At 34.7% G+C, this 24,685-nt stretch overlaps 2 protein-coding genes across 3 annotated transcripts; one reads left to right on the top strand and one right to left on the bottom strand.

Moving 5' to 3' along the window:
- Positions 1 to 5,182: 5,182 nt before the first annotated feature.
- Positions 5,183 to 9,912, bottom strand: LOC131935739 (ELL-associated factor 1). Of its 2 annotated transcripts, none has more exons than XM_059292364.1 (7): positions 9,621 to 9,912; positions 8,720 to 8,814; positions 8,315 to 8,451; positions 8,008 to 8,144; positions 7,589 to 7,675; positions 7,034 to 7,098; positions 5,183 to 6,694 (listed from the first exon to the last, which is right to left on the bottom strand). In XM_059292364.1, the coding sequence occupies exons 1-7, from the start codon at positions 9,709 to 9,711 to the stop codon at positions 6,677 to 6,679; spliced, it is 630 nt and encodes a 209-aa protein (XP_059148347.1). In that variant the 5' UTR covers positions 9,712 to 9,912; the 3' UTR covers positions 5,183 to 6,676. The 2 variants fall into 2 exon arrangements, with proteins under 2 accessions (XP_059148347.1, XP_059148348.1); XM_059292365.1 differs by lacking the exon at positions 5,183 to 6,694 and adding an exon at positions 6,715 to 7,004 and having other exon boundaries at positions 7,048 to 7,098.
- A 2,773-nt stretch (positions 9,913 to 12,685) lies between these two features.
- Positions 12,686 to 20,262, top strand: LOC131935737 (alpha-methylacyl-CoA racemase). Its single transcript, XM_059292363.1, has 7 exons — positions 12,686 to 12,806; positions 14,180 to 14,319; positions 14,428 to 14,563; positions 14,749 to 14,892; positions 18,347 to 18,529; positions 19,172 to 19,330; positions 19,866 to 20,262. The coding sequence occupies exons 2-7, from the start codon at positions 14,212 to 14,214 to the stop codon at positions 20,255 to 20,257; spliced, it is 1,122 nt and encodes a 373-aa protein (XP_059148346.1). The 5' UTR covers positions 12,686 to 12,806; positions 14,180 to 14,211; the 3' UTR covers positions 20,258 to 20,262.
- The last annotated feature ends 4,423 nt before the right edge of the window (positions 20,263 to 24,685 follow it).

The raw sequence follows: 24,685 nt of genomic DNA, 5'->3' as shown, positions 1-24,685 counted from the left end.
GATGTATGCCACGATATATATATATATATATATATATATATATATATATATATATATATATATATATATATATATATATATATATATATATATATATATATATATATACATATATATATTAACCTGTTATGTTGTTCAGATGGTGATTTGTCGGTGAATTTTGGCTCATTTACAGGAGTTTATTGTTTATTTTAAGTTACCTAGTACATTTTAATATAAATATATTTGTTTTTAAAATGATAAAGCCTTCTCCTAATATGTTTATAAATAGTTTTTTTACTAGTAAAATGATTTTATTGGTCAGTTACACTAACGAGTTGTTTCATCAAATGCAGTAATCATCTTGCACTTTGCAGCTTATGGCCTGGAAACCCATAGTAAGTCATGAATTTATGCATTGAAATACGTATCGCTGTCCTATTAAAATACCTCTCCTAGCTGTTTAAAGTAAATGATTATATCTTTTTTCTTTCAACTAATTGGTCAATACAGTATTTTAACAAAGCAATGAAAAATTGGAGTAAATAAAAGTAAAACAATTTTTAAAAAATTAGAGTTTTACTAAATGCTAATTTGATTGACAGTCCTCACTTAAACATTAGTTTGTTTAAGAGCAGTTTAAAACCACTTTCATTTATATCTTATTTTTTACAAAAAGTATTCAAGTTTGTGATTGTAATATGTTGTGTAGTGCAGCTTTGTGATGGAATATTCATTAGTGCCAAGATTAAAATTATGTTTACCCATGTTTCATGTGCATATTGCTTTTATTTAAAACCATTTACTTATATGTTGATACTAGATTTAATGTGTAAAGGATTTTAGTATAACTGTTAGAGTATGTTGTATTTCATAATGTTCAACATATCTCAGCTACTTTCTTTAGCCTGATTATGACAAGTTATAATCTGTATAATTATATTTTTACACAGACTGTCAATTATAAGAAGAGAACTCTACTTTAGTAGGCATTTGTGCTTTTAAGTACATTCTATAGAAGTTATTTGTGCTTTCTGTCTGTACCACATTACAAGTACTCTTTTTTTTAAACTTTAATTATACTGAATTTATGATTTTTAAACTTCTTCTAGTCAATTATAAAGGATTTATTTAACGGCTATTAAGTGTGTTCGTTTTTGTAATATTTCAATTAAGGATTTGCCATTCTGTAAAAATGTGCAGTATTTTTTTAATATGTTATAGCAATTACAATATTTAATTAGCAAATCCAGCACAATGGAGTCAATGATGAGTATCATTATGAACATCCTTCTACATGAAGATAAATATGTAAGATGTGAGGATGTAGAGTTAAGTAACTAAAGGTAAGTCAAAACTAAAGCTAAGTTAAAGGCCAAGAAACTAACATCTACCAAAAAATTTAGATCATTTTTAAAAATAATAATTCAATAAGTATTCTATTTTCCTTTATGAGTTTCTTCTGGTGGTGTATGGTGAAAACTTTTGAAATACAAACCAAGTAATCTTTAAACAAAAGTAACTCCACTAAAATCCACTGTAAATAGTTAAAACTACTGTGGTCTAATAGTGTTTCATACTATATAATGCTGCTTATTCAAAAAAAAATTAGAGAAAAGATAAGTAGAGATAGCAAAATATTTTTAAAATATTTCTTTAGTAGGGGTTTTGACACATAACCACCACTTAAAAATGCACAAATTCACTGTAACAAACTATTCACCCAGCAACATTAATAACATACTTCAATAATATTGTTTGTTAATTCTTTCTTTCTCTATATTATAACTCTAATGTAGCAAATAAGCTTGGGCCTAAGCTACTTTAGCTACCCCAATGAAACCAGTTGACCACAACAAAAAGTTGGAAGAGATTGTTGTTTTCTTGTAACTGACGACTGTTGTCCAGAGACTTATCACATTAATCCAACTTTTCAGTGATTGTTGGAACATAAATAGCTAATTGATAGAAACCAAGTTGCGCTGCATTTAAATGTTCAATTTTCCGAATTAAATCAATACAATGTTTTAGATACACAGGTGGAAGTGTAAATACTTAGGCAATGTTAACTGTCTTTAGATACCTCTATTTTGATAATAGGTTAAACAACTTGTTTTCTAATTGTATTAAACTTATTACTCTACAAATAAAAACATTACAAGTTCTAAGAAAGTAAAAAATTAATTATAAACTCTTTATGCACATGTATATATCTTCAGACTTTTGTTGTTTTATTACAAACTAAAATGATCTGAAATATGTAGGCCTACAGATGTGTAAACAATTTATTTTAAACACTAAATTAATGTCGATTTTTAAAGATGAAATTCCAATTATAAAAATTTAGAGAGTTAATGTGTCTGTACTAAATATTTTAGATATATTCTAGCATTGACAGATTTTCATATTTTAGAGTAGCTGACTATTAATTTTAGGAAATAATAATTATGTCTTTGTATATTCCCAAAACATATTTCTTTCACTAATGTTAAACAGTATCACACTTCTTCAAATGTGTTAAAATAGATTTCAATAGAAATAAAATATCAGACCTTCATATCTAATCACACCTGACATTTAATGGGTGTTAATTTTTAAAATATTTTACATGAGAACAGACAATAATTTTTGAAAAAAATATGTGTGATAAATTCTGGTCGTAAAACTATACCATTAATAATACTCAAACATATCATTTTCTTTGTTAAGAGTTGCTGTCACAACTATATAGTTTTATAATTGTACATATTATATCTGTATAAATAAACATCATTTTTACTAATTTAAATTATGATCAAATCATTGAATTTTTTACTTTACTGTGCAACTTTGTCAAGTTGCGCAAGCCAGTAGGAGTTAAAATATTAATATTTTTATTTTGGATGTTTGGGACCACAGAGTATTAAAAATAATTATTTGCTAAATATAATTATATTTTTAAGAAATTTATATATTTATTTAATGAGCTCTAATATGATAGACATGATATATAAATTATTCATTTTGTAAAATTATTTGATAAGAATTTAGAAATAATTTGGTCAAAAACAAATGTTAAATCATTTTTGAAGGTTACATAAAAAAATATAGTATATATTTGTTCAATTTATTCAATAACAGTAACAACAGTAGGCACAGAGGCCTTTTTCACTTGTAGAAAATTTTCAACTAGGATTTGTTTTATTGAAATGAATATGTAATATGCATTCTTGTCATATTTTATGTGGTTTCTTGTTGAAAAAATTTGAATGTAAACTTTTCTCAAAAGATTATTAAGTTAGTTTCTAACGATTTAATTTCAAAAACCCTATAATTGCATTATAAATGAATAAAATGTTTTAAATCAGATGCAGACATAACAATAAAGTTTGCACTTTTAAAACTTACATTCCAACTAAGAAGTTGAATTTCATATGTTTTATCTATGTAGAAAATATTTGTATTGCTAACCACCACAATGCAAGCTGTTATCAAGTATTTAGAGTCAACTTATTTTAGCTAAATGCATGGCTAATTAGAAAAAAGCCATTAGTGGCAATTTAACTACTTAGTTTCAAACTAGTCTCATGTATGTTACATTGTTTTCTTTTTATCCTTTGTTCCTTTAAAGTTTTTTTTAAATACTGCACTGTTTTTTAATTGTTTTTCTACTTCATTTTAATGGTCTTTTTGATCTTCGTCATCTCTATTTAGAGCTTCCTATGCAATTTTAGAATAAAAGCAATGAATGCCATTTGTTAGTTTGTAAATATAAAATTTCTTACATTTTTTTCTTTGAATTAACTGTAACTTGTTTAGTTTTGTTTCCATCTGTTAAACAATGTTTTAAGAAAGTTTCACTTTTTTTTTAAATTGTTGATAAGAAGTCAATCTTTCATCAAGGTAAATGAAATTTAACTGTCAATTGTTTATTAAAGAGAATACAAAACATGAAATGCTTTCTTTCATTTGATTCTGACTATTAGTATGCATTTTGCACTTATTTTTGCGTACTTTTTTGCATACTTAGTTTGTGTTACATGATAAGTTTATTACACTTTCCTTTAATTTATGTAGGTTACATTAGTATTCTAGTAATAATACATATTATAAAACTTATCACAACTTAGTAGAATTTAATCATTGTTTATTTTTATGCAGAATTCGAAGGCATACTGATTTACAGAGTTTCTTTCAGGCCAATTTGAGCTAGCCTTACTTAATATATTGTTAATATTAAACTCTTCAGTAGCATTGTTAAAGCTTCACTTGATCCTTAAACTTAGTAAAACTAAACTATACTTCATATTTCCTTATTGAACTCAGTTAAATGCTACTATACAATTGTTGCTACTTTTTATCACTGCTTTTATCATCTCTCGCCTTTGCCTTTATTGCTTTTCTCTCTTTCACCTACAGGCTGTTTAAAAAAATATGTTTAAGGCTCATTTGTATCTCAAAGCAAAATATTGCTAGCTTGATGGCTTGTATCTTTAAAGTGAGCACTTGTATGCTGAGGAAGCAATATAACTGCCTACGCCATGACTTTCTTTTGAGGTTATTACAAGTTAGATATCCTTAAATAGGAGTCACAAAACACTTTCCCCTCCCAAGCTTAATAGCAGTATGATGTTATACAATGGTAACACTTGCGTGCAACAGTAAAAAAATTAACACACAATGATAATTAGCAAAAATATTTTTTGAAAATGTTTATAGTGCAAACCGTCATATCCTTAAATTTTCCTGAATAATTTGCACATAATAAAAATGTCATAAAAAAGAAAAGAATACACAAAGATATAAAAATTGTTTTATAGTTAAAATGTTTATTCAAAAAAATATTTGCTTACAGTGTAATAATTACTTATTTATTAAATACCTCTTACATTTATTAAAACAAAGCCAAGATCTATTTAGTAATGATTCAGTTTTTATAGTAACATAATGTACAAAAAAAAATGTTTAAATTGTATTGTTTAAATTTATACATATAATGCAGGGGTCTCCAAACTTTTAAGTCCGAGGGCCGCATTAACTATCTTATTTCAGTTCGGGGGCCAGTTAGTTCCAGACATGTCTTTGATTTTTCTGCGCAAAGTTCCTCAGCCATTACCAAAAAATGTTTTTTTTCCGTGGACAAAATGATCTCCGCGGGCCGGATGAGAGGACCTCGCGGGCCGCATCCGGCCCGCGGGCCGTAGTTTGGAGACCCCTGATATAATGCATTGCTTATTAAAACTAAAGGGAAACAATCTTGATTGCTAAAGGAAATGTGTAATTTTAAGTGCAAGTGGCTCTGACTATCACATTATACAACTAGTCTGAGTGTTGACAGCATTTCTTGCCTCGATTGTTAACAAAATGTAGTACACTAGTCAGACAATCATGCTAAATATGAGATGGATGACTAGCATTTGTCTACATAAAGAAAAATAAAATAATGCTGACTTTGTACATATCAAACACTGAACTCCATAAATCTGTTTAAACTGCATCCTTAAAACTATAAAATACAATTTAAAGACCACAAATAATGTTGTATAGTTGTATATACATTACATCAATAAAAGATTGAAGGATAATCTCACTGGAGATGAGTAGGTTAATCACACAACAAGGCCTGCTGTGGAGATGTTAAACAAAATTTGATTGTGGAAGTGGATGAAAATGATTTACATGATCCTCACATTAACATGGGACGTTGATTCAAACTTTAATTGATAAGCGTTTGTTAACGTCTTTCACAAAATGCATCCTGGTGAGGCGGGGAAGGGAGAGCAACAGCAGTACATAAACGATGGCAGTTACAAAATAAGCTTGTCAAAACTCTTAAAGAAACATAATAACTGTAACATGTTCAGACAAATACAAGAATGGAATAATGAATTATTTGTGAAGAAGACAGAAAAATGTAATTGTAAAGGTATCATTTAAATCTAATACAGACATTTTTTTACAACTTTAACAAAAAAATTTAAAAGAATGTTAAATATAATAATTAATCTTTCACTTCAATACATACAGTTAGCAGTATAAGTTGGAACACAAGTCTATAATCAGCAGAAATTAATACACTGATTTAAAAAACAGATTTTTTACAAGGCAATCCTCTCTTTTAGATTTTACCCGTAAACGAGTTTAATTAAAAATAAACCAGTGATCATTCAACATTTCTACTTCTAAGGGACAGACAATTAAGAGAAAAGATTACAGCATAAATAACATGATCAGAAGCAGGAATAGATCCCATATCACTGAGATCTTAGAAAAAAATTTTAAGGTTATTTTGTTTAACATATAAACAAGAAAAAATCTATATGATTACAATTCCGTAATTTTAAATTTTGTTTAAACCACTTCACTGCCCGATTCATGGAGAGCCAAACCATTACCAGATTCACTGCCAGCCAGGTCGCCATCAATCACTGTCACTTCCAGATTCACTGAGATCAATCACTGTCATTGTCAGATTTACTAAAAGTCAAGTCATCATCAATCACTGTCATTCCCAGATTTACTAAAAGTCATCATCAATCACTGTCATTGTCAGATTTACTAAAAGTCATCATCAATCACTGTCACTGCCAGATTCAGTAAGGCTAAGTCATCATCAATCACTCTCACTGTTAAATTCATAAATATCAATCGCTGTCACTGCCGGATTCTCTGAGAGCCAAGTCGTCATCAATCACTGTCACTGCCAAATTCACTAATATCAATCACTGTCACTGCCGATTCACTGAGAGCCAAGTCGTCATCAATCACTGTCACTTCCAGATTCACTGAGATCAATCACTGTCATTCCCAGATTTACTAAAAGTCATCATCAATCACTGTCATTGTCAGATTTACTAAAAGTCATCATCAATCACTGTCACTGCCAGATTCAGTAAGGCTAAGTCATCATCAATCACTCTCACTGCCAAATTCATAAATATCAATCGCTGTCACTGCCGGATTCTCTGAGAGCCAAGTCGTCATCAATCACTGTCACTGCCAAATTCACTAATATCAATCACTGTCACTGCCAGATTCACTGAGAGTCAAGTCGTCATCAATCACTGTCACTTCCAGATTCACTGAGAGCCAAGTCGTCATCTAACACACCTGCCATCTGGTGCTTGGATTGAATGGATCCTGTACAGAAACAAAATGTAAGACTTTTAAAGCTTTTTTTTTACCCATATGTATTGTCTACTGTTAATTCATTCATAATTATTCATTTCTTTTAACTATTTTAAGTTTCATTAATTTAAAAATTTGAATAATAAAATTATAAATAAGAAATCATTTAATTATTTAGTAGACATGGCATCTGAGTTATTTTTCATAAATTTCACATAGCCAATGAGTATCAAATAAATAATTAACAGTTTTCGTCTAACAGTTTACCTATAGTAATTATCTCCCATTGATTAGAATTTTAGTTTATTATGGCTTGCTTGTTTATTTTTAATGTTGTTATATACACAATTATTATCTACAGACTGACAGCCTTAAGAAATGAATTAATTTAAATTAATAATTCTGAGAAATTTGCTAAAAAAAAGTATGTAGAAGCAACTGGACAACCAACATCTACTATAAGTAAAAAGTTCTTAAGATAAAATAAATCTTAACTACTCACCACCTCCCAGACTGGCAGGTTTTACCACAGTATCCTCATCATCAGAACTGTCTGTAATTTCACCAACCAAAGCTATATCATCTGTACCTTAACAGGTAAAAATTGTACTTTTTAAAACTCACATCGGGGTCATATTTAAACTTTTAAAACATTAAATTTATTTCCTAAACACATTCTAGATTCCACTTATAATAATTAATAACAAGTGAATTGCTTAAGCAATTATTAGAACTGCTATGGAATAAGTAGGAAGTATATTTTGTGAGGTCAATTTAATGATTATGGTTGTCCATTTCAACCACAAGTAGTAAGAAGAGTCTAAAACTCCAGTCTAATTTTTTTTAGGATGTTATAAATTGACAATAGATACAATAAGGAATAGACAGTAAAACCTATTCAGAGTAAGAAAATGCACACACCTCTGGATGCTTCGCTGTGAATAGGTGTAATTGAGTAGTTATCGGCCTTGGGCGAGGAGGATGCAACTAGTTTTTTGTTGTCCACAGGTGTGACCCTACCCGTGATATGCTGCATGGCCTTACTGCTGCCATCCAACCTAACAATAAAAATACAGTCATCGTTAAACAATTGCATACAATTTCTTTTTTAAATTAATTTTTTAAAAAAACACATTTTTGGTAAAAATCAAATAAATGCTGTAAATATATTTTTCTGCCTTGTTAGCGTGTTATGGCTGCTCCCATTCCTTTTATATCAAGCAATCACCTCGTTTTTTTAACAGTTATCTTGCTAGTTAGTTTTTCGAGGGTGTATGTCCCTGTGTTGTGATCTATTATTAGTACACATTCTTTCATCACAGGCTGCTTGTTTCCTTTAAAAACTGTATGGCTTATACCGGAACCCTGAAACAATTTTAACTTTAATTCAGTGGGTTTCAAAATGCTTTTCAGCTGGTATTAACATATTGACTTTTTACAGACAAATCAAATTAAATATAACACAAGTTAAGACTTTCTCTTCTGCGTCAATAAACTTTGACGGCACATGCTCTTTATTTTGACACTAGTCAACATTGTATGTGTGGGTATGTATGTATGTATATATATAAATTCAAACTTTATCCATTAGATAAAGTTCAACACAGAGGCAACTTTACACCTATAAGCATACCTCTACATGAGGAACTGTAACTGTGACTTGATTTCCCCCATTTACTTCCACACAGGCTTCTTTATTTGTGTCAACCGATGCTGGTTTAAAATCATCTGCAGAAAACAACTAAGATTTCGTGAAAATATCTAATACTTTGTGATGGAATAGGTTAAATTAATCATGAAATAATTTAATTTAAAATTTAGTAACACACGCTCGATTGTGGGAAATTTTCTATCAGTGAGTTATCATCCCAAGCTATGCTGTTGTAGCACCTAAATAAAGCTCAAAGCCCTGGGATGGAGATCTAGATCTTTATTATATTGATTTGATCCAAGATTATCTCACTCAAGAATTTCAATTTCAAATAAAGTTAAATAAAGTATTTAAGTTCAATAAACTGTAAAAACAAACTAAAAAAACTAGATATTTTCTAAATGGCCGATTCTAGTCGGAATAAGATACGCATGCAATACGCATGCGCAATGGAGAGAAACTACGACTTGCCTTAGCGGCGATGTTTTCGATGGTACTGCGCATGCGTGTGTTTACAACCTCAGAACCCTAATACCAACCCTAATCCTATCCTTAACCCTATCCCTAATCCTATCCCTAACCCTAATCCTAACCCTAATCCTATCCCTAACCCTAGCCCTAATCCTATCCCTAACCCTATCCCTAATCCTACCCCTAACCCTCATTCTAGCCCTAACCCTAGCCATAGGTCACTGTGCATGCGCAGAACTATCTTTTGCCGAAAAATCTTATTCCGAGTAGACACTTCGTTTCTAAATCTAGACTATTTCTTAGTATTTTAGACTGTTCTGTCTTGTTTAGATTGAAACTACTCAGAGTCTAGATATCTAGGTCTATTAGGCCTATCTAGATTTAGATTCTAGATCTTAGATCGAAAACTTACAACGAATTGTGTGAAATCCAACTTTAGGAAAAGAATCAAAACTACTTCCCAATTTTAATTCATGAACTTCATTATCAACTGGTAGAGACATAACGAGCTTGAATATAGAATCAAGATTAGATTTTATAAGTTTGAGAGGATATTTTTCTTTTAAAGTAATTGTTTATTTATGTATGGTTTAAACTTTAAAAAATTGTTCTAGATCAAGGGAAAGTTCGACGTTTAACAGCTGGTACAAGTAGACATTTCAAAATCTTCAGTCACAGAAACACTTTTGTCAACAATCACGATGGTAAATATCACTTTTCTGTATAGGAAACTAAAAATAATACTATGCCAGGGAAGCTGCATTGTACGGTCATTTAATATAGCCTATGCAACCCTATTTTGAATAAATTTTGTAGCTCCGCTGGTATCATTATTATAAGACTTTATTTTCTTAAGCAAAAATGTTAACAAATTATTCATAAGAAAAGTAATTAATTGCTATCCTATATGACTCAATAACTAAACGATTAGAGCGTGTTAAGCCCAGTTCGGACCAATAAATCAAAATATAATTAGGCTATAAACTATAAATTGTATAGGCTAGGTACTAGGATAAATTTTTAAAATTGGTTTTTTAGGGAAACAACTACTACAGTTAAAAGGAGCAGAAAATTACAATAACAGAACAGTTTTCCTTTTTGATGTAGCTCAAACGGTTAAATAGTTATGATTTTTTTTCGTATTAAAAAAAGTGATTTTTTTAACATAGGATTTTTTCAATATCTGTGATAGAGTTTTTTTAAGCGTTTACTAAAATTGTCCTAGCTTGTAAACCATATGGTCAAATTTGTTGTAACTTTGCAATATCTTTATTTATTATATATGGAAGCATAATAAACAATAAAATTAGAAATTTATGGGCAGAGTAAAACAAAAACAGAAGTAGAACAGGGTACCCCCCTAATTTTTCATATACAGTGCATTCATACAATCTCAGTTAAAATTTTAACTATTCAGAAAATTAAGCTCAAACTTGCTGAGAATGATGAGCTATGGATGTGTCAGTTATTACAATCAAATTAATATTCATAACTGAAAAGATTTTTGTTTTAACTGCTACAAAGCTGATAAATTATACAATTTCGCAAAACCGAAGTCTTGTTGATGTGTCATGCAACATAATGGCAAATTTGAGTTATTAAGCACTTAAGTCTCAAAATTTGTCTAGCTCAAGATAACTCTATTCTTTAACAGAAGTAATCAAAATATGTGTTTAAATCTATCTGTTTAACAAAAAATAAGGGGTGGAACAGGGTACACCCCCTATTTTTAAATACTAAATTTGTTCATACAATATCAGCTTATGTCCAAACTATTTGAATTTAAAGCTAAAAACTAGTCAGAGTGAAGCTCTGAAATAAGTGTGTTTGATGGTTCTATCTAAATAGTTGACAAATAGGTAAAATATGGTAAAAAGGTAAAATGCTGAGTCATCGACGCACCTGACATCATTTAAAAACTGAACTAATATATGTAAAAAAAAATGATGGCAAATTAGATTTATTTTATTTTATTTGTATAAATGTAATTAACTTGTAAGTCTACTTATAAATATAGTTTAATTACAAAAGATGTGTTCTGTCTATTCATTAATATTTTACATTTCAGAAGAAGTTCAACATTGGACTGGTTGGTTTTAAAAAGATATAGAACTAGTTCATATCACTAAACTTTCAATGTACTGCTTCAAAATTTATTTAAGTTATTTAAAAAAATATTACTTAATTTATCTAAATAAAAGATGAACACATTTATTGTAATAGTTTTAATTCCTCTTCACAGTGTTCCCTCATTAGGTCATATAACTGCTCATCATATCGTAGAGATGTGCTGGTTTTTTGAAGTGTAGGTTCTATCTGGAAAAGTAAACAGTACATTATTTGCTTTCACATCAAAATAAATAAAATGGTTTTTCTGAAGACACTAAATATTGAATGTTTATTGCTAATACCGCACCAGACCTTCCCCCCCCCCCCTCTACTCCACTACCTTCAATATCAAAACAGCGTTTGCCACTATCGCCGGCGGCAAAACATCGTTCGCCACTATCGCCGGCGGCAAAACATCGTTCGCCACTATTGCCGGCGGCAAAACATCGTTCGCCACTATCGCCGGCGGCAAAACATCGTTCGCCACTATTGCCGGCGGCAAAACATCGTTCGCCACTATCGCCGGCGGCAAAACATCGTTCGCCACTATCGCCGGCGGCAAAACATCGTTCGCCACTATCGCCGGCGGCAAAACATCGTTCGCCACTATCGCCGGCGGCAAAACATCGTTCGCCACTATCGCCGGCGGCAAAACATCGTTCGCCACTATTGCCGGCGGCAAAACATCGTTCGCCACTATCGCCGGCGGAAAAACATGGTTCGCCACTATCGCCGGCGTCAAAACATCGTTCGCCACTATCGCCGGCGGCAAAACATTGTTCGCCACTATCGCCGGCGGAAAAACATGGTTCGCCACTATCGCCGGCGGCAAAACATCGTTCGCCACTATCGCCGGCGTCAAAACATCGCTCGCCGCTATTTTTTTCTATTACCTCCCTTGCCACTTTCGCTTTCGTATTGTAAACAAACGTATTTTCTATAGAGGTAACAAAACTGCGCTGCATATAACTTTTGTGCGCTATGTCCAAACAACTTGATTTTTTGAAACAATAGAGAAAAGTGGTGTAGAATTCAAATAATGCAATAAATTTTCCCCTTTTTATAAAAATAAACAGTAGGGAGTAAATTAAACTTACCTTATTTTCAATGAAACACTCCATCTTGAATAATCCATGAACAAAATTAAAAAAACAACAAAAACGCAAAATGTCCATTTTTTTACGAAAAATCGATAATCGCACGAAAATTGATCGGGCGATAACACCGAGCGATAAAAATTACGAAACTATAGCACTCGCGTCGCCGCAAATTCTCGGCGTCTGGGTAACGGGGACGAAAAACTCGCCGCGCGGGTTAAAACGAGATGTAATCCTAGTACCTAGTATAGGCCTAGTATTTTAGTAAATATAAATAAAAATAGGCCTAAATAATAAAATATTAGGATTTATTATTAAATTGTAGTATAGGCAAGGAGTTCAAAGTTCACACAAACAATCAACTCTTTCTGTTCTTAACTTATAATTTTGGTGTAACTGTATAGAATTAGATTCTAGATGTATATTTTAGAGTTTTATTACTTAGCTCTGTAGTCTTTATTTATTTACTATTTAGGCTTCATTCAGTGTGTTTAAATTTAAATTGATTGTAAAATTATAAAATATAAATAAAAACTGCACTGTAATTTACTGTAATCAATTTTCATGTATTCTACCTCTTCATAAAAATAAATGTATATTTTTATAGGCCTTATTTAATTATATATTATTATTTATAGGCCTAGGGCCTAGATCTAATCATAAATTACTATTTACTAGGCCTAAATCCTTAATGTTAATAAACTTAATGTAACTTAAACTATAGTCTATAGGCTACTAGTACTATAAGATATATAAAATTATATATTAACTATTTATAATTATTAACATATTATGCATAAAGGCCTAATTAATTATTGCTTAAGGCCCTACTGTACAAAAGTTTTAAATAATGTACATACTTTGGCATTAGTCTGTTTAACTATTTATAGCAGGCCTATATTGGTATTATTATATTATGAGCTGACCGCGACGTAGCATATGCCGCTATTTAGTTGTTTTATCTCCTATTTTTCATATTTTGTGAATTCGACACTACCAATGCTGCAACTGAAAATATTTTGCTTTAAAACACTATCAGTAGCTAGTGAAGGACAATTATCCTCACCTTCACTCGTCTTCCCCCTCCCCCTCCCCTGTGAAAGCAGCCATCCGTGACGACAGTTTACAGACGACAATGAAAATATCAAGCAGCATGTGTTATTACCTCCCCTTAGTTTCAAATTATTTAAAAACTAAATTATCTGCCTCTAATAGCCATCACTAATTCGACCTCTGATAGTAAACAGCTCACCAGACTGGTGGGGATGGTAGCGATAGATAATTATGATGTAATTATATTTAACAACAACCTTTATTATTATTATTATTATGCCTACTATATTTTTGGATATAGGCCTATAATACCAAGTGGAATGGCCAAAATTTATTTTTTGAATACTTAAAATGTGATTAGCATAATATATTATTTTAAGACTTGTTTTTCTTTTATATACTCGTCTAGAAAAAAAAACTAATTAAATTAATAAATAAAGTAGGCCTATACATGTTCCGATAAAATTAACTTATTGCAGTTTTTTTTCTAGACATGTCTGCTATAGGCATACATGGTAAACATGGTGTTATGAATTAGGAGTTTGGGAGTTGGTAGGGTTCGGGAACTTGTTTTAAGAAATCACTGTCAGTTGAAAAGGATTGTCCCTAGTTCTGTAGTGCTAACTAGTTATAAATCTTAATACAGGCATCTAAAATGATATCTTAAATTATAAATTCAATGTTGCAATTTATTTGTGAATTCTCTTAACAGTTTGATTTGGGGAAAAATACTGACTTCACAATATGGCTCTTAGAGGAATCAAGGTTATTGAGATGGCTGGACTTGCTCCAGTACCATTTTGTGGTATGATTCTTTCAGATTTTGGGGCAAGAGTTATAAGGATTGATAGAGTAAGTAGTTAATATATTATATATATATAATAACATAAACGATATTTTAAAATCTCATTTATTGCTTGTAGTTTCAGACTAATGAGTGGAATTTATTTATTTTTTAAGCCGAACGCTCCAGATATTGACTGCATGGGACGAGGCAAACAATCTGTTTGTATTGACCTGAAGAAAAAACAAGGCCAAAATGCTCTCAAGAGATTGTGTTCAAATGTAGATGTCTTAATAGAGCCATTTCGTCCAGGTTGGTGGTTTAAAATATTTCTATTATTTCCTAAAGTTGGCAAGCATTAATACCTTAAGAGACTGTCATTTTATTGTTAAATAAAATAAGCATGTCAATGACTGTTCTGTAAATGAAAAAAAATGTAAGATAAAGAAGTTTATTAAATTTAACTCTGTCCATACATCATTTTAAAATGTTTCCAGGTGTTATGGAAAAACTTGGCCTGGGTCCTGATGTCCTAACCACAGCAAATCCAAAGCTGATATATGCTAGGTTGACAGGATATGGTCAGAGTGGGCCATTGTCACAAAAGGCTGGTCATGACATCAACTACATCGCAATATCAGGTATAATAATTTTTAGTCCTCACAAGACAAAATAGCTTAGCATAACATCAGTGCTCTGTCATCTGGTGCTAGGGCCTTGTCGTGGCTTGGCAGCTTGCGTACCCTGACGACCCCCAGAGCTATACCAGAGGGAGTGTTAACTCCTGGCAGGTTCAACCAAGCTGGGAAGGTCTGCGCGGGTAGGGGTCAGACGAAAGCTAGCACCCTGGCCCTCCAGGTTGGGGGTTGAGCATAAGGTCAGCAACCTTATCTCGTAAAACAACTATCGCTACAGAAACGCAGACAGAGAGAAACAAAGACAGCTCGGACCAGGGGAAAAATGGATCTCCCGATGGAGAATTTATTAAGCCGGGTGGTGAAAGCCAATATGTATTGGAAACTACCAGGTCGACCACCATTATTTCCACTAGGACCACCATTAATATTGGAGCTTGGAATGTCCGCACGATGTACGAAGCTGGAAAAGCAACCCAAGTAGCAGCAGAAATGAGACGCTATAAAATAGCTATCCTGGGTGTCAGCAAATCAAGGTGGACTGGCTCAGGACAAAAAAGACTGATAACAGGAGAACTACTGCTGTACTCAGGCCATGAGGATGAAAATGCACCACATACTCAAGGAGTTGCACTCATGCTATCAAACCAAGCACAAAAGGGCTCTCATTGGATGGGAGGCACACTGCCCGCGGATCATAACAGCTACCTTTAAAACTAAAATAAGACGAATAAACATGGACATAATACAGGCCTACGCCCCAACAAATGACAGCAAAGAGGAGGACAAAGACGAATTCTACAACAGGCTAATGACCATTATCCAGAACCGCCCAAGAAGAAACATCCTTATACTCATGGGCGACTTCAATGCTAAGATTGGAAGTGACAACAGAGGATATGAAGAATGTATGGGACAGCAGGGTTTAGGTGAGATGAACGAAAACGGAGAAAGATTTGCTGACTTGTGTGCCACAAATAATTTAGTCATTGGCGGTAGTCTCTTTCATCACAAAAGGATACATAAAGCTACTTGGGTATCACCCGACCTATCTACAGAAAACCAGATAGACCATATATGTATCATAAAAAAGTTCAGGAGATCACTTCAGGATGTACGCGTCAAGAGAGGAGCTGATGTTGCTTCAGACCATCACCTACTGGTAGCTAAAGTAAAACTCAAGCTGAAGAAAAACATGTTGGAAAACAAAAGGAAATACAGATACAACACAGGCCTGCTAAAGGACCCATCTAAACTCAACGAATTTAAACTTCATATGTCCAATAGGTTTCAGGTACTACAAGAACTAATAGAAGAAGAGACGATAGAGGAAACATGGGAAAAAACTAAAAGCATATTAACATCAACATGCGAAGAAGTGCTAGGCCCTATCAAAAGACAAGCGAAGGAATGGATATCAGCAGATACCATGAAAATTATTGAAGAGAGAAAAAAAAAGAAGGCAACATTCAACAACAGCCGCACACGGGCTACGAAATTAAAAGCACTGGAAGAATACACCGAAACGAACAAAAATGTCAAGAAACACATAAGGAAAGACAAACGGAATTATTTGGAACTGCTGGCAAGAGAAGCGGAAGAAGCACTGTACCATGGTAATATTAGGGACGTGTACAATACAATTAAGAAGATGGAAAGACAATACCTGATGCGGAAGGACAGATGAAGAGATGGGTAGAACATTTTGAAGAACTACTGAATAGACCAACACCAGAGTGCACGCAAGACATACCACCAGCTGAAAGTGACCTCCCTATAGACTGCAACCCACCTTCAAAAGAAGAGATACATAAAGCTATAAAGCAGCTGAAAAATTGGAAGGCTCCAGGAATAGATGGTATACCAGCAGAAGCACTGACAGCAGATATAGAAACTAGCACCACACTACTATACACACTCTTCAAGAAAATCTGGGAAGATGAACAAATACCAGAGGAGTGGAAGGAGGGACTACTCATAAAGCTTCCAAAGAAAGGCGATCTTAGTGCATGCTCTAACTATAGAGGGATAACACTTTTGTCCATCCCAGGCAAAGTCTTCAACAGAATATTATTAAACAGAATGAAGGAAGCGATAGATCCCCAGCTTCGAGATCAACAGGCGGGCTTTAGGAAGGAAAGGTCATGCATAGACCAAATTGCTACCCTGCGCATCATCATTGAACAGACCCAAGAGTGGAACTCATCTCTCTATATTAATTTCATAGACTATGAGAAGGCCTTTGATAGCCTGGATAGGCAGTCAATGTGGAAATTGTTGAGACACTACGGGGTGCCACAGAAAATAGTCAACATTATTATGTCTTCATATGAAGGTCTCAAGTGTAGAGTAGTGCATGGCCAACAGACTACAGAGGCCTTCCCAGTACGGACCGGAGTAAGGCAGGGTTGCCTACTTTCACCATTCCTGTTCCTGCTGGCCATAGACTGGGTTATGAAGATGTCAACAGAGAAAACACGAAACGGTATACAGTGGACACTGTGGAACCAGCTGGATGACCTGGACTTTGCTGACGACCTGGCCCTCCTTTCTCACACACAACAGCAAATGCAGGATAAAACCAACAGGGTTGCAAATTTTTCTACATGCCTGGGCCTGAACATCCACAGAGGGAAAAGTAAAGTTCTCAAAGTCAATGCATCAAACAACAACCCTATAACACTGGCAGAAGAAGCCCTAGATTCACCTACCTTGGAAGTATTGTTGATAAGCAGGGTGGGACAGAAGCAGACATAAAAATAAGGACGGGTAAGGCAAGAGCAGTCTTCAACCAACTAAAAAATGTTTGGGGTTCGGGAGATTTAACCCTTGGAATAAAAATCAGGATCTTCAACACACTAGTAAAACCTGTTTTACTCTATGGAGCCGAGACATGGAGAATAACTGCTATAAATAAGAAGAAAATATAATCATTTATAAACGCATGCCTCAGAAAGATCCTGCGAATTCGCTGGCCTAAAACCATCAGAAATGATGTTCTATGGCAACGGACAAATCAACTGCCAGTTGAAGTAGAGATCCTCCAGAGAAAATGGAAATGGATTGGCCACACACTCAGGAAGCCTGTATCCAGCATAACAAGACAGGCCCTCACCTGGAATCCACAAGGCAGGAGGAGGAGAGGCAGACCAAGAAAGACCTGGAGACGTGATCTGGAGGAGGACACCAAGAAGATTGGATACACCTGGGGACAGTTGGAGAGACTAGCCCTGGACAGAGATGGCTGGAAAGCTCTTGTCAGCCGCCTATGTCCCAGTAGGGACGACAGGCAAACATGAACATGACATGAACATCAGTGCTGTTTTTTCTTAATATACATTTTTTTTCTCAAAACTAAAATTTAAAAAAAAATAACATAATAATTAATTTGATGTAACTATAATTTAATACAATCACACTTGTTTTGGTTATTAATATTAAAATGTGTTCAATATTGCAGGTTTACTGTCCAAATTAGGCAGGAAAAATGAACCACCTTTTCCTCCTATTAATTTGGCGGCAGACTTTGGGGGTGGGGGCCTTGTCTGTGCTCTAGGAATTGTAGCTGCATTATATGAGAGACATCTATCTGGTAAAGGACAGGTTGTAGATGCCAACATGGTTGAAGGATCAGCATACCTGGGTAATACAGTTATTGAATTGTGTAACTCTTAATCAGCATACCTGGGTAATACAGTTATTGAATTGTGTAACTCTTAATCAGCATACCTGGGTAATACAGTTATTGAACTGTGTAACTCTTAACTAAGTAAAAGTAAATAAAGTACTTTCTCTGACCTGTAGGCCCATATAGAGCAAATGAAGAATCTCTAATCTTTGTATATGATTTGTGAAGGGATTGTATTGTCACCATCAAAGCTGGTTGGACTCAGGGATGTCCTCTAAACTCTATCTGATAGAACTCAAACTTTATATCAAAATTCATGTGGTCTACCACCCAAACATTATGGGATGGCGCTGGACTGCTAGGCCAAAGGTATTGAATTTGGGTCTCAGTCCAGAGTTAGGACTGCAGGACATACCTGAGTCCACCCAGCTCTGATGGGTACCTGTCTCACATTAGGGAAACTAAGGATGACTGAGTGTAATGATGACTACAACATGTCCTTCATATGCCACTGTCATGAAACATATGAACTCTAATTCATCTGCCATGTGGTTTGATAGATCTGATATGGGAGCTTCAATTTTCATTGTTTTCTAAAACAAAAGCTTATTTATATATTTGAAAAACTCCATTCTTTTACTTTATCTTCATAACTAGGTAGCTGGATAGATGGAAATAAACACATGTTCAGTAATGAGAGAGGCTGTAACCTTTTAGATGGAGGAGCAGCTTTCTATAGCACCTATAAAACAAAGGATGGAAAATACATGTCTGTGGGCGCGTTGGAGCATAAATTTTATCAAGATCTTTTGAAAGGTAAGTCTAGGTTTATATTTTTAAAAACATTAACCTCAGATTAATGTCAGGGGGGTCGGCGTGGTCAAGTCGGTAAAGCTCATGGTTGCTAAACCGAAAAGTCTCGAGTTCGAACCCTCGGGCAGATGAGGCTCGTTAGCTGGGGACAGCCACTCTTCTAGGAGAGACAACTCCAAAATTAAACACCTGCTGCCTTGTAGTTTGTTCTTGGTTGGGCAAAGGCTATGGAAGCAAATCCAAAAAGAAAAGCAGGCTGAAATCGGAGTCAATGGCCTCAATGGCGCATAACCAATTGACACGTAACGCTTAATTGTGTTGGAGGCGTGGTCGAGTCGGCAAAAAACTCATGGTTGATAAATTAGAACAAAGTCTCGAGTTCAAACCCACTGGCAGATAAATCTCGATCCCCTTCAACACTAATAATTAAGAACGAAGAAGAAGAAGAAAAAGAAATATTAATGTCAACTAAATTCCAAATTCAATCATTTGATTTTATGTCATTGAATAATGATAATAATTTCCATGTGTTTATAAGGTTTAGGTTTAGAAAACGCTGGAATTACTCAGGTAGATGACCAAGAAAAACAAAAAGAGTTGTTTGCAAATATTTTCTTAACCAAAACAAGAGAAGAATGGACTGAGGTCTTTAAAGATTTAGACGCCTGTGTTGCACCCATACTTACTGTAGAAGAAGCTTCAGAACATCCTCATAATAAGGAAAAAGAAACTTTTCAGGCAGCATCTGATTCTGTACTCATGGCAAACCCTGCGCCCAGATTTAGCAGGTCAACAGAGATTCGGCAAAACAGACCTCTTCCTCAGATTGGCCAACATACCATTGAAATTTTTAGGGAATTTGGTTTCACCCAAACAGAGATCAATGATTTTGTTTCTAATGGTGTAATAACTCAACCAGCAAAATTATAGCATGGGATACAGAAAATTGTTTTTACACCTCAATAAAATATCACTTCAAAAAGTTGAAAGTTTGTTTTATTTTTGTATTTCCTAAAAAGATATTTTTCTTACAAACTTTTTCTTATTAAAAATTCATTGGTAATGCTTTTTCATATAATAAATACTTGTAATGTGTACACAAAATTATACTTATTATAAAATTATTTTTACTTGAGGTTGTTTTTTAGCTACATTGTTATTAATAAACAGAAGGAAAATATAAAAACTTTAGCCACTTTTTTTTTATCTTGTTTTATCCATTAATCACGTGTGTTTAACTTAGTTTAAGCAGAATAGTGAAGCAGTGTATCAATGGTATAATTTCTCATGGTTAGACAATTTTAAAAATTATACAGAAATACAAATGATGTAGGCATTTGTCTGTTAGGGGAAATAACTAATCTATTTCTACAGTTTTTAACAATGTAATATCTAAGCAATAACGCCCTGTTTAGTGTTCTCTGGAGTCTGGTTGGCCCATATTACTTTCAGGTTTTTTGTTTGTAAAAAATTGTGACAGGAGGTACTATATTATGTTCTTAAAGTCGATATGGGAGGTATTTCTTTGGGTTATGGTTTATTTTTTGGTGTTATTTAATGTCGTAGTTAAATGTTGAAGCCCTATAAAGTCATGGTTAGGACTTTGGTGTTAGAAGTTTCTGAAAATGTTGTACAATATGATTGGTGCACAAAGTAAATGTTATAGGTTCATAACGTTATAAGGGGAAGGATGCTGGTTCTAAAATCCCAAGTACATGGTTCACTTTTTCATTGTGGTGATAACTGTGACTGTTAGATTTGTTACTAACGTGCAAATGAAGAAAAATATCGTAGTTAGTTTTAGTGTTCCAGTTAATGATGGTGGACCAACACATGTTGAATATGATCTCTCAGATGAAGAAAGTAAAGAAAGCAGTAATCACTATCTGAAGATACAGCTGATTTATTTTCTAGGATCTCTGGTGATGAGGTCAGCCCAGTATACACTGAAAGATAGCAGTGTGGTACTCTGCCACTGCCTGAAGTGCGAACTCATAGGTAAAATACACTCAAACTCATTTCAATGACCATGGTGGTCTCACACAGAAGCTTTTCTTCCCTTCGAAAAAAAAAAAGAAATTAAATACACAACAGTGGACTGCATTAGGGAAGGAGAGAAAGCAAGAGGAGACATTAGCACTTTTTATTAGAACATTTCAGTTGAACATCTTTTCAGTCATGTTCATGGAAATACTCCTTTGATGGCGGCATTTTCTGTGATGAGATTGAGCAACCTTCTGAATGGTATCCATGTTGTCAACAATGAATGTGTATCAGTGCGACGTGCTAGTGGTGTCTCTGTTCATGCAAGGGATATTTGGGTGAAGTATTACGCAGAGTTTCTTCCAGGCATATCTTTGGGGGGGGGGCGGGGTAAATCTCCCCCCCAAAATTCTACCGCACCCCCCCCCTCGGAACGAAATGAAATTTATATAGAAAATATATACTTTTAACAGTGTCCGCCCCCCCCCCCCCCCCGAAGAAGGTCTACCGCCCCCCCCCCCCCCGAAAATTTCAAGTGCCCCCCTCCCCCCCCCCCCCCCCCGGAGAAAAAAGTCTGGAAGAAACACTGGTATTATGTTCCCTAGAGGAATGCGTGACTTGGCAGTAGAGCACTAGACTACTAACCTGAAAGTCTCGTATTCGTGCTTGAGTCACTAGGACACTGATGGACACCTGACTCACGCGAGGGAAACAGTGCTGACCAGCTATCCCCATGTATGCCGAGGTCATTGAAACCAGTGTTTCTTCCAGACTTTTTTTCTCCCGGGGGGGGGGGCACTTGAAATTTTCGGGGGGGGGGGGGACACTGTTAAAAGTTTAAAAGTATATATTTCCAATACAAATTTCATTTCGTTCGGGGAGATGCCTGGAAGAAACTCTGATTGAAACAGATGAGCTACTTCATCAGACCCATGTGTCTTGGGCAGGAACAGGAAAAGATGATGATTATGTTCCCTGAGAGAACATCTGCTGATAACAACTGGTTGGTTTTATGGGGATTCAACCAATACATGCCAAACTAAACCGATACAAATTGTAATACAATTATTTAGGCGTGTGGTTCATTATTTAACTAAACTACTAAGCACAGAGAGGCTGACTTTATCTTGTAACTGGTGTTTGAACTTGCCCTCTAAAAGCTCTTGTAGATTTTTTTAAAATTGACAGTTCAAGGTCGAGCGGCATTTGGTTACTATTGAACAATCCTGGTGGGTCACCAAGCCATCCGTGAACGGATTAAAGCTAAGCGCCACAATATTTATTGATGGAAGCCATCTGTCTACATGCGTGTTGCGTCAAAAACGGCCTGTTAAAACGACCCTACCACAGTGGTGAATAACGACTCCGGACAAAACGTCTTCCGATATATCACCAATTCATCACATAGAACAGTTGTGTGGGCAGAACATTGTTATAGATTTTCGTTTTATATAGTTATACAGCCATTATTTGCCCATAGCGTGTTGCCGCAATTTAGTCCAACTCACCAGAGTGACAAAACCAGCGCTCAAACAACTAAAACAACTGAGATCAAAGAAATATAGCGCCGGCTTTGTTTACATTTAAATAACTCAGTTTTAGAAAACCGGTCACATTCCTAAAAATACACGATTGGTAACGCAATGATGAAGCTTTTAGGATGTTTCGTCACTCTGGCGTTTGGACCTGTACGTCTGTGCCAAACACACACACACACACACACACACACATACATACATACACATATATATATATATATATATATATATATATATATATATATATATATATATATATATATATATATATACATAGTTTGCCTTCAGGGGGGGGGGGGGGTACATCGCAGTGGCGAAGCGAACCCTCCCGGCGCTGGAGACATACTTGCCCCCCCCCCCCCCGATATTATATATATATATATATATATATATATATATATATATATATATATATATATATATATATATATATATATATATATAATTCAAAACTGCAGCTAAAATTAACTTTTAATTTTTTTCAACCCATTTTGGCGCCCCTAGGGTCGGCGCCCATGTACCCCCGTCGCTACACCTCTGGTATATAGACATATATGAGTGTTTGTGCGCGCGGATACTAGCTAAAACCTATTGGACAAAACGAGAAATTGTGGTTTTATTACAATTTTTTTAAAAACTGGCACCTCTAAAACATTTTAGTGAAAGTGACACAACCCCCTCACCCTCACCCTCCCCCCTCCTCCCCCGTCGCTACACCTCTGGTATATAGACATATATGAGTGTTTGTGTGCGCTGATACTAGCTAAAACGCAGGAGCGTAGCGAGGGGGGGGCGGGGGTGCGGACCGCACCGAGTGACACCATTTAGGGGGGTGACACCAAGGCAAAAAATAGCAAAATATATAGAGAAAAACTTGAAGGGGGTGCAAATCGAAAGTTCGAGGGGGGTGCAAATCGAAAATTTGAAAGTTTGTCTCCGGGAAGGGTCGCTACGCCTCTGGGCAAGGGGGTGACACCATTAAGTGCCGCACCGGGTGATACCCGACCTCGCTACGCCACTGCTAAAACCTATTGGACAAAACGAGAAATTGTGGTTTTATTTAAAAAACAATTTTAAAACTGACACCTCTAAAACATTTTAGTGAAAGTGACACAACCCCCCTCCCCCCGCCCCCCACCTCAGAAGATGGGGTTTACGGCGCCTTAACACTCCTTGCTACGTAACATTAGCATCATACGGGTGGCCGGGGAGGTCACAATATATAACTAACGATCAGGGCTTAGGGCCCCGAATTAACCTTAAATACGATATTGTGCAGCATTGTATAGTTTCTTCTTTTAGCCTAAAGAGACAGGGAAATGAGTCATTTGGCTGTCATGTTGTAGAATATGTGATCACCATATCCATCATCTAGACTTAGCTCTAGACTACAGTGAAATTCGGAGGTTAATTTTAGTCGGAAATAGATCTAGGAGTCTTCCAGGAGAGGAATCTCTTCGAAGAAAGCCTACCGCTCATACACCCCCCCCCCCCCCCCCAACGAAATGGAATTTATATTGATTGAATACATATATACTTTTACCAGTGTTCGCCCCCCACCCCGTAAAATTTAGTACGCCCCTCCCGAAAATATCAAGAGCCCCCCCCCTCCCGGAGAAAAAAGTCTGAAAGAAACTCTGCTAATTAGTAATTAACATCTTTTTAAATCTGTCTACTTAGGTCGATAATTTCTTTAAATAAATTCGAGTTGTTTGTTAACTTATATTATAAATAATCACCGCAATCATTATTAAATTTTTAGTAGATAAGATATCTAAACTTATTGTTATTTATAGATCCAATTAGAATTAGATCAAGTTTCTTAAACTAATTTTCA

Source organism: Physella acuta, unplaced genomic scaffold (genome assembly GCF_028476545.2).
Source record: "Physella acuta isolate Inbredline_101_S28 unplaced genomic scaffold, ASM2847654v3 ptg000156l, whole genome shotgun sequence".
NCBI classification, from domain to species: Eukaryota; Metazoa; Mollusca; class Gastropoda; family Physidae; genus Physella; species Physella acuta.
The sequence above is the reverse complement of the archived record's forward strand: the minus strand, read 5'-3'. Positions and strand labels throughout refer to the sequence as shown.

Coding starts and splice junctions, on each gene's coding strand:
- LOC131935737 (XM_059292363.1), top strand. CDS start 14,212: ATGGCTCTTAGAGGAATCAAGGTTATTGAGATGGCTGGACTTGCTCCA. Junction 14,564..14,748: donor AATAGAGCCATTTCGTCCAG/GTTGGTGGTTTA, acceptor AAATGTTTCCAG/GTGTTATGGAAAAACTTGGC. Junction 19,331..19,865: donor TTATCAAGATCTTTTGAAAG/GTAAGTCTAGGT, acceptor TGTGTTTATAAG/GTTTAGGTTTAGAAAACGCT.
- LOC131935739 (XM_059292364.1), bottom strand. CDS start 9,711: ATGTCTCTACCAGTTGATAATGAAGTTCATGAATTAAAATTGGGAAGT. Junction 8,815..9,620: donor TGGATTTCACACAATTCGTT/GTAAGTTTTCGA, acceptor TGTTTTCTGCAG/ATGATTTTAAACCAGCATCG. Junction 8,452..8,719: donor TTACAGTTCCTCATGTAGAG/GTATGCTTATAG, acceptor AAATTGTTTCAG/GGTTCCGGTATAAGCCATAC.